Genomic DNA, 17896 nt, shown 5'->3' on the forward strand with positions numbered 1-17896 from the left:
AGCAGAGAAGAAGATCGATCTAATGTGCAAAATAGATCGTAGTAGTTCTCCGCGTTCCATCTCCATGGGGCCACAGGGCCACAGGGCCGAATAACTGGCCGAGTGCCATCCCTGAAATTGCCCTTCCCCAACTTTGCAGCGGGACTAGACCCAGCTGAGGTTGAATCGGTGATGTGCAGCGCCAACCGACGGAGCCTCTTGGCCTTCCCAGGTGCCGTCGTGCCGCCATGAGAATCGCGGGGGCCCCGAACTTTCTCTGGCTGGCCGGATCCAAGAGAATCGATATGCGGGTTGCAACCTCCGGAGAACTCTAGCTGGGAAGAACAAGATTCCAAGTGTCCGTTCCATCACGAAAAAGCAACATCAAAACGTGACGATGCCCTCCACGGCGCAGACACCACTTCCAAGCAACCAACCCCAACCTCAGATTCGCCGTCTCCCCACCCTCCAACCAAAGGCCGATCTGGAGCGTGACCGTGACCGTGACCGTGAACGACGACTCCAGGAGGGCCCGCCGCCGAGAGGGGGTAGTGGACCCGGCGACGGAAACACCATGAGCTCGTCGACGCCATCAGCTTCATCGTCTTCAGCATCCGGTGGTGTTGTCGAGAAACCCTACCACGCAAAACGCCCGCACAAAAAGAGCAGGACCGGCTGTCGGAACTGCAAGTCCAGAAAAGTCAAATGTGACGAGGCAAAGCCGTCATGTCGTGCCTGTACCGCCAGGAACGATCGATGCGTGTACCCAGTCATCACACCAACAGCAACTGCCACGGCGGGAGCTCGCAATCGCGGGGCTACTAACAGCAGCAGCTCAGCTGTTGTTGCGACGACTCCCGCACGCCGACGAGCTCTGGCTCCGGTTCAGGAGCCCGAGTTCATCCCCATGGAGCGCGATGACCTCGAGATGAGGCTCCTCTGGATCTACACCAACAACACTTACACGTCCTACTCCTCTGGGCCTTTCCGGCACCGCATGGTTGACCACGTCCTCAGGGCCGACGTGATCCAGCACGCGTTCGCCCACCCGTTCCTGATGAACACCTGCCTTGCCATGGCAGCTCAACACATTAACCGGGCGGGCGGCCGTCCCGACATGCATATCCCACCTTCCAAGGAGCTCACCTACCGGGTCAAGGCCCTGGAGAGCTTCAGAAAAGCAGTCGAAAAGGCCGAAGCGTCGACCTACCCGGCCCTCATCGCCTGCGCATACCTCCTCACCGGTCTGTCAACATACATGTTCCGCAACAACAACGACAGTCCAACCTCCCTCGTGATCCTCGACTGGATGACAATCTGGCGAGGCATCGGCGCCATCATCGACGTCACCAAACTGCCCACCCTAGCCCAGTCCGGTCTCCTCCCCATCATCTTCCGCCCCGACATCGACATGAAAACTTCCATCAGCCACTGCCCCGCCTACCTCCTCGACCTAGCCAACACCCAAGACCCCCTCGACACCCCCTTTCTAGCCGGCTACCGAGAATGCCTCCAAGTCCTCGGATCAGTCTACGAAGAACTCCGACGCTCCGGCCACAACAGCCACATGTTCATCTGGCGCGTCATGACCTTCTTCACCTTTCTCGGCCGAGAATTCGTCACTTCAGCCCACCACCGCCGCCCCCCAGCCCTGACCATGATCGCGCACTACCTCGCCCTCACAACCATCATCTCAGACAGAGTCTGGTGGCTGCAGGACATGGCCCCCCACCAAATCCCCCGCATCTTCAACATTATCGCCGGCATGGGACCCCCCCACACCGCTCTGGATCGAACCCTCCCCTTGGAGATCCCAATCCGCTGTCTGGACCCCATGACCAACGACGAAAGATCTAGACTTGTACTTCAAGACCCGGACTGGGTCCATCCTCCCGATCATACTGGGGAAATGCCTGTTACTTACGACAGCGCGGAAAGGGAGTACCTCAATACCAAAATGTTGCGAGGACAGTCGAGGTCTCCGTCTGTTTCTTCCCCTCCTCCGCTGAGTGCGGCGGGGTCGTCGGAACCGCCTAGCCCGCCGGCTCAGAGGAAGGAGGTGGTGGCGTTGTATACAAAGGATGAGCTGATTATCCCGCCGGAGGATGGGCAGGAGAAGGGGGTGCAGTATAGGCATTTGGAGGGGGCGTATTATGCTGTTGATGGGGTGAGGGTGACGGATACAGAGTTTTATAGGGCGATGGGGTTGGAGAGGGGTGGGGGGATGATTACGGAGATGTGAATGGGGTTGTGGTTTGGGTTGGAATATTCTTCTTTCTTTTGATACCCCCTTTTTTCTTTTCTTCTTCTGTATATACACATTATGACTTCTTTTCTGGCGAAAGGTTAACTTGGGCCAGTAGCTAATTTTGTTTAGAGGACATTTTCTTTTTTTTTTTTTTAAAAAAAAAAAAAAAAAACCATGAGTTGGCAGTGAGAGAAACGATCTATGTATATCGCCTTTATGTGTTGACCGGATTAAAGCGTCAAAAGGCAATGCCGCCGCGTGGGTAGCTGAAATTTTATAGAAACCCAACGAAGGAAGGTTAGGGGAACCCAAAAGACATAAACTTGAATATCCAAAACGTGAATCAATCATGATAAACGACCTCTCCTACCCAAGCCAAGTAAGTCTCCCTATTTCTCGCCTCGCTCTCCGTCTCGCCGCCTCCGATACCTAGCCATTCGAATCTGCCCTCACAAACACCCTTTCCAGAAGAAAATGCATGTAACCTTCTTATTCAGGCCCTATCTCACCCAGCACAACCCAACCACCACACTTGACATCCCATCGATATCACCAATCCTGTTTCCAAATCACAAGAAATACCTCACCCAAATACCACTCATGTCATTACTCATACCGTAAAATACCAAATCATCAACATCATTCAATTGTGTACCCAACCCTTCCCTCCCCTATTCTAACATCTAACGTACACACAACCCCCTCCCAAAAACCAAACCAAAAGCTATGATCTCAAGAAACAAAAGAAAACAATTATTTTAATGCACACACATTCCAATCCATTCCCCTATCCCATGCATCTTGCCTGTTCAATCCTCTTGCCTCACTCACGTTTCTTTTTTTCTCATTACCAAAAAAAAAAAGGAAAAACAAGAAAAAAAGAACGATTGCTTCATTCAAGAGACACTTCAAAAAAAGTTTATACATGTACATTAGGGAGACACAAAAAAACCGTAGTTTTCTCCCCCACCTCTGTTTACCCTCCCACCCTTTCATTTACAAAACACCACCATTCAAAAGACTTACTCCCCCTTGAGCTTGTCCTGAGTCACGGTAAAAGCGCTCTCCAAAAGATCCTGCTCCTCCTTGGTGTGCGACGACTTGAGACCGGTGGCCACCGACGCGCTGGGGTTGCGGCCGGCGTACATCACGTGCTTGCGGTCATGGTGCTGCGTGCTGTTGAGCAGAGTCTCGATGCGAGGCTGAGTGTAGCTCCAAGCACCAGCGTTGAGAGGCTCCTCCTGCGCCCAGACGATGGTCTTGGCGTTAGGGTACTGGTCGAGGTTCTCGCGGAGCTGCTCCCAGGGGAAGGGGTGGAGCTGCTCGATGCGGGTGATGGCAACGTTGTCGATCTTGTTGTCGGCGCGGTACTTGTGAAGACCGGCATAAACCTGGCCAGAGCAGAGGATGACGCGGTCAATCTCCTCGGGAGCCTTGATCTCGCCAGACTGGTGGGCTGGGTCGGGGATGATCCACTGGAACTGGGTCTCGCCAATGAACTCCTCAATGTTGGAGCGGGCGAGAGGATGACGGAGGAGAGCCTTGGAGAAGAAGAGGATGAGGGCTAGACGGAAAGGTTAGCACGGATGGCCATGCAAGACGGACGGAACGGACAGGGTTCAACTTACGCTTCCGGAATTGCCGGTTCATCTGGCGACGGAGAATGTGGAACAAGTTGGCGGGGGTGGTCATGTAGGCAACCTGCATGTTGCAGTCCTGGTGCTGGCGGTCGAGCTTCTCGGCCGAGGGGTAGAGGCGAGGATCCTCGTTGCAGAGCTGGAGGAAACGCTCGAGACGGCCGGAAGAGTGCTCAGGACCCTGACCATCGTAACCGTGGGGCAGGGACACGACAAGGCCGGTACGCTGCATCCACTTGGTCTCACCAGAGGCGATGAACTGATCAAAGACGACCTGGGCGTTGTTGGCGAAATCACCGAACTGCGCCTCCCACATGACGAAACCGTTAGGGTCGGTGAGAGAGTAACCGTACTCAAAGCCAAGAGCACCGTACTCGCTCAGAGAGGAGTTGGAGATGACAAACTTGCCCTGGTCCTTGCCGACGTGCTGGAGAGGGGTGAAGATGTCCTCAGTTTCCTGGTCATGGAAGACGGCATGACGCTGGGAGAAGGTGCCACGCTCAACATCCTGGCCAGAAATGCGGACGTGCTTGCCCTCCGTGACAAGAGTACCGAAAGCCAAAGCCTCAGCAGTAGACCAGTCAATGTTCTTACCCTCGACGACCGACTTGGTGCGGTTGGCAAGGATACGCTTCAGGTTGCGATGGACGTTGAAGCCCTCAGGGGCAGTGCCGATGACGGTACCAATGTGCTCCAGAGTCTGACGGTCAACACCAGTGGGGTTGTGAGGAAGGACCTCAGTGGCAAGCTCCTTGGGAGACTTGAAGTTGTTCCAGGCACTGGTGGTCCACTCCTTGGAGGTAGGCTGGTAGTCCTTGGACTTGGCGAAGCTCTCCTCCAACATGCCCCACACCCACTGCTTGTGCTCCTCTACATCCTCCTTGGTGAAAGTGCCCTCCTTCAGGAGCTGGTCAACGTAGATCTCGATCTGGGGGTTCTTCTCCTGGATACGCTTGTACATCAGGGGCTGGGTGAAGGACGGCTGGTCGGTCTCATTGTGGCCGTGCTTGCGGTAGCAGACGAGATCGATAACGACGTCCTGCTTGAACTCAGCACGCCAGTCGGCAGCGAGCTGGCAGACGAAGTTGACAGACTCGACGTCATCGGCGTTGACGTGGAAGACAGGAGCGTCGATGGCCTTGGCGATATCAGTGCAGTAAGCGGTCGAACGGGAGAAACGGGGATCGGTGGTGAAACCAATCTGGTTGTTGACCACCAGGTGGATGGTACCGCCGGTCGAGAAAGCGGGAAGCTGGTGGAAGCCCAAGCACTCGTAAACGACACCCTGGCCGGCAACAGCGGCATCACCGTGAAGGAGGACGGCCATGGCGCTCTTGTGCTCGACCTCATCGTTGTTATAGTGCTGGATGGCACGAACCTTGCCAAGGACAACGGGGTCCTCAGCCTCCAAATGGGAGGGGTTGGCAACCAGAGACAGCTGCACACGCTTTCCGGAAGGAGTGGGACGCTCAAAGTTCATGCCCAAATGGTACTTGACGTCACCGGAACCCTCATCCTCACCACCGGCAGTGCCAGCGAATTCGCTGAAGATGGACTCGTTGGGCTTGCGGACGACGTTGGAGAGAACGTTGAGACGACCACGATGGGGCATACCAATGACAATGTCCTTGACGCCATAATCGACGCTGCGGTCAATCAGGGCCTTCATGCCGGGAACCAGGGTCTCGCAACCCTCCAGACCGAATCTCTTGTCGTTGGGGTACTTGGTGGCCAGGAAGGCCTCGAAGCTGGAGGACCAGATGAGACGGTCGAGGATGCGGCGCTTCTCGTCGATGGAGTACTTGAAGGGCTGGGGAACCTCGAGGCGCTCGCGGAGCCAGTCGCACTTTTCTCTGTCGGGAATGTGGATGAACTCGACACCGTAGGAACCGCAGTAGATCTGCTCGCAAGCAGCCACAATCTCACGGAGGGTCATCTTCTCGCGGCCATCCCGCTTGAAGCGGGGCAAGATACCGGGGCCAAGAGTGTATTCGGTATCCAGGTCCTTCTCAGTGAACTGGTAGTAGTCGAGCTCGAGTTCCTTGGGTCTGATGTTGCCGAAACCAGACTTGTTGGCGTTACGGATGCCCAGGGGATCGATCTTGGCCTTGTGGTGGCCACGAGCCTGGTAGGCGCGCACAAGGAGCTGGACCTTGAGATGGTTGGTGACATCGGTACCCTCACCGATGCCGACACCGGCACCGGCGGCCAAGTTGACAACAGTCTGGTTGCTGCTCGGCACGAGGGACGGGGGAGGCGTGAAGGCCCTGGAGATGGGCATGTCACCGCTCTCCATGTTCTTGAAGTAGACCTGCCATGAGATGTGGACGCTCTGGGGATCCTTCTTCCACTGCAGATACATCTCATCGATGTAATTGGCCGTGTTACCGGACAGGAAGTTGTCGGCGGCATCGGGAGGGTTATGGAGGGCGCTGTCGAAGCGCTTTTGGGCGGCGACAGCCAGAGGACGACGGCTCGCGGAGAGCTTGAGGCTGGCACGGGCGGTTACTGTGGCGGTCGAGAAGCATCGCGAGGAGGTCGACGCAGCGCCCTGGAGCGCGCGGAATGAGGTGCGCAACATGGCGGTCGTGGTCCCAGGTCAGGGGGCGGTGACTTGAAATTGTTGTCTGGAGTTGAGGCAAATGTGTGAAAAATCGGCCGCTGAGAGGAAACCCCAAAGCCGTCCCGTCTAAAATGCGGTACTTCGTATCGATGCGGTATCGTAGTGCCGAGCGTGTTACACCGAACAGCGCAACAACCTGGAACCCAAACCCAGAAATGAGCGGCGGAGTAAGTCGTAGGTGGAGGGGAGAGTGGTAGAAAAACGATGCCGCCGTCAGCGAGGAGCAGCAAAAGGCAAACAGAGGGACGGGGAAAAAACACAAAGATCAGATCAAGGGGGTGGCCTTTCTGTCTTCAATCTTGATAAAAAAAGCTGGAAAACGAAAATCGAGCGAAATAGTAATGGGTCTCCGGAGGATGATGACGGCAATTTTCAGTGAAGGCCCTGGTTCGCCCGCTGCATCGCTGCATCCCTGCTCGGCCCAGCGCACCAACCAGAAGCCACGCTGAGCCCGCGCCGTTCTGAAGCCGGGTGGTCATGTGGCCAAGCTCGCGGTTGGGCGGAAGGGCCCTTTGACAAGTCGCCGACAGCGAGCCCCAGTGACAGAACAGTGGTCACCCGCTCTACGCCCGCACACTAGTCAGTTACATCAGCGAGAGCCCCGGTAGAAGCCGAGTGAGCGCGAGTCTTTTTTCTCTTCCGGGTTTCTCTTTATTCGGTACTTAAAAGAGTTGGTACTACCTCAACCCAAGGCTGTCATCAACTACTAGCAGCAGGGTAGGCCGTCCAATTTCATCTCATCGCAGGGATTGCTCCCAACACCTGTTCCAGAAGACGTCTAGAAGTGAATTTGAAATTGGGCTCAAACTGGATGTTGGATCCCGGGACTTAACGCCGCTCCGGGGCCCGGGCGCGTCACCAAGAAAATCTGCGGAGCCGAGAGCAACTCTGGGGCACGGAGCACCCGGATTTTATAATTAGTGTGGCTTGGCATCAACGCCGTTGCCTGGAGGTTTCGTCAATTCAAAGTCCAGCCAACCTTTAATATCGCCTTCAACTGCGCCATTCACACCGCCACACATTCATCAATCTATCCATCCGTTACTCTCAGTCGCGAGAGAGTGACACTCTATGACACATAGTCGCTTGATACAGCAATTATAAAACCTGACAAGGAACCCAGAGTCAAGTTGGCAGTGAGGCAGTCTGGCTCTCCGTGATGGAGCTCCCTCAGGGAAGGGCGACCTACAAGAAAAAAGATGGCGTCCTCACCTTGACAGAAGACAAGAAATTCCTGATCTGGTCGCCGTTGCCTGCGAATGGCCCGCCTACGGTATCTCTGGCTTTGGAAAGGATCTTGAACTTGCAGCAGACGCCAGACACGGCGCCCAAGGTTATTCTCAAGGTGATTGAGAAGCCCAAGAGCACAGAGGAAGGACAAGCAGGAGCGGCCTTTCTCTTCCAGTTTACATCGCCGACAGATGCCCGCGCAGAAGCCAATGCCATCAAAGCTCTGTTATCACAAATTCTATCTGAACTGCGCGGCAATGATCCCAGTGTTCCCAAGCCTATCGGCACCCCCCAGGCCGATGCCAACGGGGCTGGTGCCTCGGCGGCCATGTCGTTCGCCAGCACTGTCAACTCCAAGGGCCCAACTGTTCGCTGGTTTGACGACAATGCGTTAAAGGCAGATCTCGAGCTTCAGCGTTCTCTGTTAAACAAGGACGACGATCTGGCCCAGACGTATGCACAGGCGCTCTCATTGAAACCGCCATCAATATCAGATGCTGCTTTTGATGCTCAATTTTGGTCCACCCGTATTGGTCTGCTTAGGGCTCATGCTATCGAAGTCAACCAGAAGAAGGGCGCCTACAATGTGCTGTCTACGATAAAACCACGAACCGAAGACGGCGAGGTCAAGCTCAGTCTGAATCCAGAACAAATTCAAACCATCCTCCACCAACATCCTCTAGTGAGGAGGATATACAACGAAAATGTCCCAAAGGTCTCGGTGGCCACCTTCTGGTCCAAATTCTTCCTGAGCAAGCTCTGCAAGAAACTCCGCGGCGAGCGTGTGACCGACATCGACAACACCGAGCCTCTCTTCGACAAGTATCTGAACGCTCCCAACGACATGGGCTTCACCAGCAAAATCAACGCTGCCCAGCAACTCCCACACATAATCGACATCAACGCCAACGAAGAAAACCAAGGCGGTTTCAAATCCGGCAACAGAAAAGATGTCGAGATGCGTCCCAGAGCCAACGTCCCCATCATCCGAACTCTCAACTCCATATCTGAGAAAATCATGGCCGACGTTGCCCCCTCAGACTTGGATCCCTCGGCCGGTCCCAATGGCATCCCAGATGACACCCGCACCATAGAGGAACTCACTCTCCGCGATCTCAGGGGCGAAACCCCTTCTTCTCGCATCATTCTCAACCTCAAGGAGCAGTCTGCCTTATTTCCCACCAACACCCAAACTGCCCAACCCAACTCCACCAACGCTACCGACCAGGCCTTGTTTGCTCAACAAGACCCCACGGGTGTGTTATTCGAAGTCCAAGCAGACCTCGACATGGTAGACGAGGACCCCTCAGGAGGTCTCGATCTACGAAAAGGCATAGGTGTCAACGACGACTCCGACGACGAGGCCAACGCTGACCCTACCACTCCCCACGTCACAGCCACACCTCACATCGGCTCCCACAACGCCCGGTTAGCAGCCAAAAACCAAATCTTGTCTTCACTGAAGAAACGCCAAGCAGAAAACACCTCCCTGTCCTCCTCTGGCATAACCACCTCATCAGGAACTACCCTCCCCGCCGAACCACTGACAATCCCAGCCTCGATATCCCACCAATGCTACCTCACCAACGCCTCCACTGTTGAATTCCTCCGCCAATTCTACAACACCTTCTCAGACAAAAACGCCAACCAGCAAGAACTGAGGTATTACGTCGACGCCCTGGGGAAATCACGCGAAAGAATCGAGGCTCTGGCGGAAGAGGCCGAGAAGCTAAGAAGGGAGAGGGAACAGCAGGTGATAGACGAGGCGTTCGCCCGGTTCAAAAAGACGGGCGTCAAGGGGAAGAGGCCCAAGATTAGAGGGGGGAGGGAGGATGTGCTTGGCTTGTTTGAGCAGACGTTAGCTGGGTTGAAGATTGCGGAGCGGGTTTGGGAACAGAGTGGGAGAGGGAGATAGAGCAGAACTGGGAGACAGGACAGCTGAGGGGGGATAGATTGGGATATTCAAGATTGCAGACAAAACAAACAGACAACGGTGGCAGCGGGTGAAGCGGGTGTAATATACTCTTTGACAAGCATCGATACCATACATTGCTGTTTTTAGAACAGGAGACAAGGGCTAAATTGGATTTGTTTTTCGAATTGTTAATTCAGGGCATATTGTTAACTGAAAAAGTCGTAAAAACGAAAATGAAAAAAATGAAGAAAAGAGGGTTCGAGTTCGGGTTTATTCGCCTCAAGTGTCAGAGAACCCCGGAGTCCCTGTCACAATCACCAGAGTCGCCTTACATCCCTTTGTTAGGTGGAATGGGCAGGAGTAATTTGGCGTCCCCTCATACCACTGTGCCATACCACCCCTCCTCGGGCGTCCCCGATTGAAAGGCAGGAACAAACTTGGCATCTATAACCCTGTGAGGGAAGGAGCAGCAAGTGTCAGTCAAGGAAGGAGCAGCTGGTGCGGTGTTCATAACACGGAAGGAGCAACCCACAGTAACAAAAAAGGAAAGCGCGACCCTGACCATGCTACAGCCCAACACCTCACCACAAAACAGCATACATGGTCTCAATCTTATATCTTGTTATTATTCTCTATTCCCATCACTTCCCATCCCCCTCCATCTACTCCCCTATCCTCACCTCCCAAGCCCTCACAACCCCATCATCCCCCGTCGTAACCAACATCTCCTCCTGTCTCCCCTCCGCCCCCTTATCAAACCTCCTACACCAAGTAACATGATTAACCTCATACGGCCCATGCGCACCCTCCACCTTCGCCCTAACCTTCCACTCATTTGTCTCTTCATCCTCCTCGTAAACAACCAACAACCCATCCCCCCCCGTCGTAGCAACCAATCCACTCTCCCCACTCCAACCAACCGAGTAAATCTCCCTAGTGTGAACCCTCGGCAACACCCCCTTAACCTCCCACTCCTCCCTCAAACTCTGCCTCATCCTATTCGGCACCCCTCCCCACCTACTATCCCCCTCCTCTTCCTCCCCCTCCTCCTCCTTGAGTTCCCAAACTTTAACACCCCCCTCCGCCCCAGCAGTCATCAACCTCTGATACCTCCCATTTTCCCTCTCCCTTTTCTCCCACTCAACCCCCCAAACAGTCCCAACCCCCCCCTCCAGCACACTCACACACCCCCACTCCCCATCCTGATCCTCCCTCCAAACCCTAACCGTATCATCATAACTCCCACTAGCCAAACAATCACTCCCATACCTCCTCCCATCATGCCTCTTCCCCTGTTTAAAACCCGGCGCAAAAGCCACAGTTTTCACATCCCCATCATGCTCACTTAAAACAGCAACCGTCTCCCAATCCTCATCCTCCTCTCCATCCTCCCCTCCCGATAAGTGCTCCCATATCCAAATCGATTTATCCCTACTGCAAGTAGCTAGATACTGTCCCGACGGACTAAAACTTAACGACTTGACTTCGTTTTCGTGGCCTTCGAGCACGAGGGTGAATTCCCATTCTTCCTCCTCCTCCTCCTCCTCCTCCCCTTGACCGATGGGTTTTTCGAGCGTGGCAGCAGGGTTATAAGTCCAGATCCCGGCCGTAGAGTCAAAACTGCCGGTTACGAGACGCAGGTTTTGAGAGGAAGAGGAAGGCTGCCAGGCACAGGATCGGATGGAGCGGCTGTGACCCCCCGTGAGGGACGAGTGCTTTGAAAAGGTCGCGAGGGAAAACACGGTGACGGTCTTGTCGTGGGTTGTTGCTAGGAGGGGGAGGGAGGGGTGGGGGGTTGATTGCCAGGCGCGGGTGTAGAGGTCGGGAGTGAAGGTTGCTAGGGGGAGGAGTTGTATTGGTGGTGGTGGCATTGTTGCGGTTGTGGTCTGGAGATGGGGAATTGATAGCTGGAAAAGGGAACGGTGAGTAATGTGGTAGAGCTATAGGAGGAAATAATCTTACCAAAAAAAAAAAAAAAGTATAAATCTGTCACCAAATGTCCATCGCGGTTGCGACTGTTGACTAGTAAAGAGTGCCCCTCCAAAAAGCGCCCCTCACTAGCAGAATTACGGCCACCGGCTCCGATCCCGCTGAGAGCCCCACTTACACCGAGAGCTTCCCTGGATGATGGATGCAATCAGAACAGTCAACATAACTAACTGTATAGCTCCCCAGTTAAGATAAGACAAATCATTCTCTTTCATATATTACTCAAAATCGCTATCCCTAATAAACCAGAATGCTACTATCAAAATATGCTGTTACTGTTCTCACCTCCGTCCGTCCCTGAATGTTGCCCAAACTAAAAGACCCTCACCTCATCCCATCCCATCCCATCCCATCCCTATACCCAAAACGCCTTGAATATCAAACTATGTACTTATGCACTCCCCAACCCAGCCGCCTCCCTCGCCTCCTCAGCCGACAACCTCACCTCCACCCCCCCATTCAACATCCTCTCGTCCTCCTCCCTAATCCTCCTCTCCACCTCCATCTTCCCATCCTTCCCCCAATACCCCGCCTTCTCCTCCCCCTTCACGCAAGCCTCCGTAATGAGCACATACGGCGTCGGCGCATCGTACATCGGCTCCGCCAACACCCTCTCCATCTCCATCTTCAGCCCTCTCGCCCCCGTCTCGTTCTTCGCTGCCCTTTCCGCGATGGCGTACAGTGCCGACCGGGTGAAGAACAGCTTGCTAGGGTAGGTTTCAAACAGGGCCGTGTATTGCGCCACGAGGCTATTTCTTGGTTCAGTCAAGATGCGATAGAGCTCTTCGAGAGAGAGTGGACTAAGCGCGCAGATGTTGTGCAACCTGCCAATGAGCTCGGGGATAAAGCCAAAGGCTTGGAGATCCGCGGGTGTGGTTAGGTCGAGGGGGGTGAAGTTGGGTTCAAAGATTGGTTGGTGAGGGAGATGGCGGTAGGATTCCAGAGGAAGGATATCCTTCAGACAGTTTGTCGAGGAGAATGACCTCCCGCCTCGGATTTCTGAACCGAACCCGATGGAGGGTTTGGACACCCTCCTCAGAACGGTTTTATCCAGCCCTACAAAGGCGCCACAGAAAACAAACAGAATGTTGGTGGTGTCAATGGTGTACTGGTCGACTTTCCCCGATGGGGGCGCTTGTGGTGGTGTGGTTGATCCGTAACCGGTGGGGGGCTGGTTTTGTGTGCGGGAGGGCCGGTTGTCCTTGACAGTGATGGTGACCTTGGTGCCTTCTACCAGCTTCAGCAATGCTTGCTGAACACCCTCTCCGCCTACGTCTCTTCCGTTGACGGTTTCTTTTCTAGCGATCTTGTCAAACTCGTCGAGGACAATGATTCCATGCTCGGCGGCCTTAACGTCGTAGTTGGCTTCGATGAGGAGACGCTCGATGCAGGATTCGACGTCTTGGCCGATGTAGCCTGCTTGGGTAAAGGAGTTGCAGTCGCTGATGGTGAAGGGGACGTTGAGTTTTTTGCTGAGGGTTCTGCACGGCTGTAAGCAAGGGGCCCAAATCTACATAGCAAAGAAGTGAACTCACTCCAAGATATACGTCTTTCCCACGCCCGTAGGACCAATCAAGAGCAGGTTACTCTTGTCAATCTTGACATGGTTCGGCACCGTCATGTCCTCCTGAATGTAAAAGTTGTCCGAGGGTGCCTCAAATGGGTCTTCGAGAACTTCATTGTGGGTGCCCCGTACGGACTCGTGGTGACCGGGAAATTCGTCTTCAGCAACATGGCGGATGTTAGTCTGCTGCCGCCACGATTTGGGAGCATAAGCAGAACGATGAGAGTGCCTTCGCCCACCTTCGACAGGGTGTACAGGCGCGCTGTAACCTGTGCGCTCAAAGATCTCGCGGTCCTGAGCAAACTTTTGTCTCTGGATCTTTTCCCTCAGATGTTGATCCTGCAGCTCGTGGTGTTGACGCCGCCGGAGCCCTTGGTAGTGGTTGAAGATGACGGAGCAGATGGTCTTCTTCGCCCGGTCCTGGCCCACCACGTAGTCGTCTACCCTCTTTTTCAGATCTCGGGGGTAGAACTGCGGGACGCCAAACTTGGACTTGGAGAAGATGGGACCGCGGCCGGTGTCCTGTGTCGGATCGTAGCTTGACGTGAAGCCCGAGTTGAAGTAATTGGATCGGCGGGGGGAGGCGAGGAGGATGCTCGAGGTTGAATAGGCTGGGCTCCGAAGCCGGGCAAATCGCGGTGTTGCGCATAGAGGCGCCAGCGGTCTAGTCAAGACCAACATGATGGTGTGCTTGAGCTACTGTCATGCTCGGGAGAAGGCAGCTCGCGGGTGCGATCGGCGTACGTGGTAGGGGTCGGAGCACGGACGGTAAGAGTCAGGAAGAGGCGTAGGTGATTAAGAATGTTTTAGTAACAAGAGGTTTGCCGGTATCAGTCAGGATGGAGAAAAACCGAGAAGGGAGTGTTTGCGATGGCACACATCATTGTGCTAGCCCGTGAGACAATGGCAACGGTGGTTAGAGCACCTGGATGACCCGGAGTGCGGGGGAGAAGCACCGACCACCGCCCGCGCGTCGCGCATCTCCCTTGTCTTGTTGGAGAGAGCTCTCCACCTCCACCTGAGCGCCGGAAAGCTCCCCTCCTTGTCTGCCCGTCAGTGCTCGTCAGTGTCAGTGTCAGTGTCATCTTATCAAAGACCCCACCAAACCTAGCTCAGCCAGAAGGAGGCGAATCGGGTCATGGCGTCGATATCAGCTCCCCCTCTCTATCTCTTCTTGTCCGAACTTCGGCTGGCGTGGGCTGGACTGGTCGGACTGCTGCATCTCTGCGATAAGCGGGCTTCAGGCTCCCCTCCAGGGGCAGGTCACAGATGAATGGCGCATGAGTTTTGGCTCCCAACGGGCACGGCACAGAAAGGGGCATTGCTGCAGGCAATACACGCATACAAATACACGCTGGGTTTGCACCAGGCGTGGAGCCCCTTCCCACTGGTGGGTTGTATTGGGCTGCACTAAGAGGGGCTCCAATGATGTAATTAGCATCTACATACCAACTGAAAGACCCCTTTGGGCTTTTATCAACCTCACACCACATTTTCCCAGAACACACCATCTATATCTGTGTCGAATCCAGCGAGAGCCCAATCTTTCGTTTCTCTCCGCGACGTCTTCTTCCCACCCAAGCAACAATTTGAAAGCGTTCTCGTCTTGATAGCTTGTCCCGGAAGCGTCAGCTGGCTGCCCCTCCTTCAAGTCACGCTAAGAAGCACCCTACGAGGCGATCTGATATTCCTGTTTGACGTACTCTTCAATTCACAAATTTTCATCAAACAAGATGGATCCCGTTGCTCTTGAGTCGTCCAACACCCTGGCCAAGAATGGTCATACCGCTGGTAACATCCCCAATGATGGAACTGGTACGTCCTATCCCAACATGCCAAGATATGGACTGGCAGTGAAGCTGACATGAATCAGGCGTGGTTGCCCTCGATCCCTATCTTGAGCCATTCAAGCCTGCGTTGAAGAGACGCTTTGACAAGGCTCAAGAATGGATCAAGAAGATTGAGAAGACCGAAGGTGGTCTGGACAAGTTCAGCAAGGTATGATCCACCACTGCCAATGACAGGGACTTTACTGACCATCCCAGGGCGCCGACACGTTTGGCATCCATCAAAATGACGACGGCAGCATCTACTACAAGGAATGGGCACCCAATGCCAAACAGGCAGCTGTCATTGGTGAATTCAACAACTGGGACCGCAATGCCCATCGCATGACGAGGAACGACTTTGGTGTCTTTGAGATCACCATTCCTCCCACCTCTGACGGCAAAGCTGCCATCCCCCACAACTCCAAGATCAAGATCACTCTTGAGCTCCCAGACGGGCAGTGGATCGACAGACTACCGGCCTGGATCAAGTATGTCACCCAGGATCTCTCCGTCTCGCCCGCCTACGATGCTCGGTTCTGGAACCCCCCCGCCTCTGAGAGGTACTCTTTCAAGCACCAGAGGCCCAAGAGGCCAGAGAGCTTGAGGATCTACGAAGCCCATGTCGGTATCTCGTCACCAGAGCTCAGGGTTACCACCTACAAGGAATTCACCAAAAACATGCTCCCACGCATCAAGAGCCTGGGTTACAACGCCATCCAACTCATGGCCATCATGGAACACGCCTACTATGCCAGCTTCGGCTACCAGGTCAACAACTTCTTCGCCGCCAGCAGCAGATATGGCCCGCCTGAGGACCTGAAGGAGTTGGTCGACACGGCTCACAGCCTGGGACTCGTTGTTCTTCTCGATGTTGTTCACAGTCACGCTTCCAAGAACGTCCTGGACGGCTTGAACGAGTTTGATGGCACAGACCACCAGTACTTCCACGCGGGTGCCAAAGGAAAGCACGAGCTCTGGGACAGCAGATTGTTCAACTATGGCCACCATGAGGTGCTCAGATTCCTCTTGAGCAACTTGAGATTCTGGATGGACGAGTACCACTTTGATGGATTCCGGTTCGACGGTGTTACTAGCATGCTTTACCTTCATCACGGTATTGGAACGTAAGTCTTAGAGCCTATCCCCAACCCCGTGGCAGTCATTGACCGACACTTAACAGCGGCTTCTCGGGTGGTTACCATGAGTACTTTGGTGCTGATGTCGACGAGGAGGCTGTTGTCTACCTCATGTTGGCCAACGAACTGCTTCACGAACTCTACCCTGACGTCATCACGGTTGCTGAGGATGTCTCTGGCATGCCGGCGCTTTGTCTGCCACTCTCACTGGGTGGTGTTGGCTTTGACTACAGACTTGCCATGGCCATTCCCGACATGTGGATCAAGATCCTCAAGGAGAAGAAGGATGAGGAGTGGGACATTGGCAACATTACCTTCACCCTCACCAACCGCCGCCACGGCGAAAAGACGATCGCCTATGCCGAGAGTCACGATCAAGCGTACGTTTCTCCTCACCCAAGAGATTTGCTATTTCGATGCTAACTCTACTCTAGTCTTGTCGGTGACAAGTCTCTCATGATGCATCTGTGCGACGCTGAGCTCTATACCCATATGTCTACGCTCACCCCATTGACCCCGGTTATTGACCGCGGTATGGCCTTGCACAAGATGATCCGTCTGTTGACCCATGCTCTCGGAGGCGAGGGCTACCTCAACTTTGAGGGCAACGAGTTTGGTCACCCCGAGTGGTTGGACTTCCCCCGCGAGGGCAATCAGAACTCTTTCTGGTATGCTCGCCGCCAGCTGAACCTGACCGAGGACCGCCTCCTTCGATATCAGTTCCTCAACAACTTTGACCGCTCCATGAACTTGTGCGAGAACAAGTATGGCTGGCTGCATGCTCCCCAGGCGTACATCTCGCTCAAGCACGAGGGTGACAAGGTCATCGTCTTTGAGCGGGCTGGCGTGGTGTTTGCTTTCAACTTCCACCCAACACAGAGCTTTGAGAACTACCGCATCGGTGTCGATGTCGCAGGCACATATAGGGTTGTGCTCGACTCTGACACCAAGGAGCACGGCGGCTTTAGCAGAGTCGACTCGAACACACGGTTCTTCACCGAGCCTCTGGAGTGGAACCACCGGAGGAACTGCACTCATATCTACCTCCCTTGCAGGACTGCTCTGGTCTTTGCTTTGGAGTCGACCACCACTCCCAACGGTCACTGACTGCAGCAGGCGGTGTCTTGGGTCACCCGGTTAGGTGGCTTTTAAATACTGGGTTATCAAAAGGTGTTGGAGGCATATTCTTGGTGTAGATATTTTCTTGTAAAAGCGGATGGGAAAATCCCCAAAGATAGACAGGTTCACACAAAAATGTATGAGAATGTACATTGAGCAATTGGTGTGTTATGTTTCAAAAGTCTTGAGTGGGAGGAGCTTCGTTCGTGCGAGGATCCAAGCTGTCAATTGAGTTCAGCCAAAACCCAATCAGCTCCAGGGGCTCCATCCCGGGACGTCCCGGCAAGCCATCTCAACAGCAGCGGGACAGTTCTCAGGGTTGGCAACGGCCATTGAGGGGAAACCAACGCCCAAAAGAATATGCAACTGCCATGATGCAATAATCCAACCAGGTCCAGAGCTCCCCTTGAAAATTGCAAAAGGATTGGCCCAAGAGCGGGGGACCACGGACCATCACCTGCTAGATAGTTACAGTGGTGAGGGGAAAGACCTCGACAGGTTCGTGAGAGATCGGGGAAAGGAAAGAAGGGAAGAGCTGGAAGCCAAGAGAATGGCTGGTGCTGTCGAGAAAATGTGGGTCCGCTCAGTCAAAAAGCTCCAAACTTGGAATCCGTCAGGTCACGTGGA

The 17896-nt window shown here is 54.3% G+C and overlaps 6 protein-coding genes across 6 annotated transcripts; 3 read left to right on the top strand and 3 right to left on the bottom strand.

Annotated features, from left to right (window-relative positions):
- Positions 1-376: 376 nt before the first annotated feature.
- Positions 377-2221, top strand: QC762_605550 (uncharacterized protein; the record flags this gene model as incomplete). Its single annotated transcript, XM_062892245.1, has 1 exon — positions 377-2221. One exon carries the CDS (start codon positions 377-379, stop codon positions 2219-2221), a length of 1845 nt encoding a protein of 614 aa, XP_062740334.1.
- Positions 2222-3237: 1016 nt separating this feature from the next.
- Positions 3238-6861, bottom strand: KGD1 (2-oxoglutarate dehydrogenase E1 component). The gene is made up of 2 exons (XM_062892246.1): positions 3856-6861; positions 3238-3791 (listed from the first exon to the last, which is right to left on the bottom strand). Exons 1-2 carry the CDS (start codon positions 6443-6445, stop codon positions 3250-3252), a joined length of 3132 nt encoding a protein of 1043 aa, XP_062740335.1. The 5' UTR covers positions 6446-6861; the 3' UTR covers positions 3238-3249.
- Positions 6862-7646: 785 nt separating this feature from the next.
- TFB1 (RNA polymerase II transcription factor B subunit 1) lies at positions 7647-9632 on the top strand (the record flags this gene model as incomplete). The annotated part of the gene is made up of 1 exon (XM_062892247.1): positions 7647-9632. One exon carries the CDS (start codon positions 7647-7649, stop codon positions 9630-9632), a length of 1986 nt encoding a protein of 661 aa, XP_062740336.1.
- An 84-nt stretch (positions 9633-9716) lies between these two features.
- On the bottom strand, positions 9717-11503 carry CIA1 (Cytosolic iron-sulfur protein assembly protein; the record flags this gene model as incomplete). Its single annotated transcript, XM_062892248.1, has 2 exons — positions 9717-10084; positions 10299-11503. The coding sequence occupies 2 exons, from the start codon at positions 11501-11503 to the stop codon at positions 10009-10011; spliced, it is 1281 nt and encodes a 426-aa protein (XP_062740337.1). The 3' UTR covers positions 9717-10008.
- Positions 11504-11814: 311 nt separating this feature from the next.
- Positions 11815-14475, bottom strand: MCX1 (ATP-binding protein). Its single transcript, XM_062892249.1, has 2 exons — positions 13157-14475; positions 11815-13102 (listed from the first exon to the last, which is right to left on the bottom strand). Exons 1-2 carry the CDS (start codon positions 13864-13866, stop codon positions 12013-12015), a joined length of 1800 nt encoding a protein of 599 aa, XP_062740338.1. The 5' UTR covers positions 13867-14475; the 3' UTR covers positions 11815-12012.
- On the top strand, positions 14237-17257 carry GLC3 (alpha-1,4-glucan branching enzyme; the record flags this gene model as incomplete). The annotated part of the gene is made up of 5 exons (XM_062892250.1): positions 14237-15000; positions 15059-15183; positions 15231-16138; positions 16195-16530; positions 16585-17257. Exons 1-5 carry the CDS (start codon positions 14919-14921, stop codon positions 17255-17257), a joined length of 2124 nt encoding a protein of 707 aa, XP_062740339.1. The 5' UTR covers positions 14237-14918.
- Positions 17258-17896: the final 639 nt, after the last annotated feature.

This window comes from Podospora pseudocomata, chromosome 6, assembly GCF_035222375.1.
Source record: "Podospora pseudocomata strain CBS 415.72m chromosome 6, whole genome shotgun sequence".
NCBI classification, from domain to species: Eukaryota; Fungi; Ascomycota; class Sordariomycetes; order Sordariales; family Podosporaceae; genus Podospora; species Podospora pseudocomata.

Excerpts from the sequence above, each read along its gene's own strand:
- KGD1 (XM_062892246.1), bottom strand. The coding sequence starts at position 6,445 with ATGTTGCGCACCTCATTCCGCGCGCTCCAGGGCGCTGCGTCGACCTCC. Across the intron at positions 3,792-3,855 it reads GAACCGGCAATTCCGGAAGC|CCCTCATCCTCTTCTTCTCC; the intron begins GTAAGTTGAACC and ends CTTTCCGTCTAG.
- MCX1 (XM_062892249.1), bottom strand. The coding sequence starts at position 13,866 with ATGTTGGTCTTGACTAGACCGCTGGCGCCTCTATGCGCAACACCGCGA. Across the intron at positions 13,103-13,156 it reads GGAAAGACGTATATCTTGGA|AACCCTCAGCAAAAAACTCA; the intron begins GTGAGTTCACTT and ends ACAGCCGTGCAG.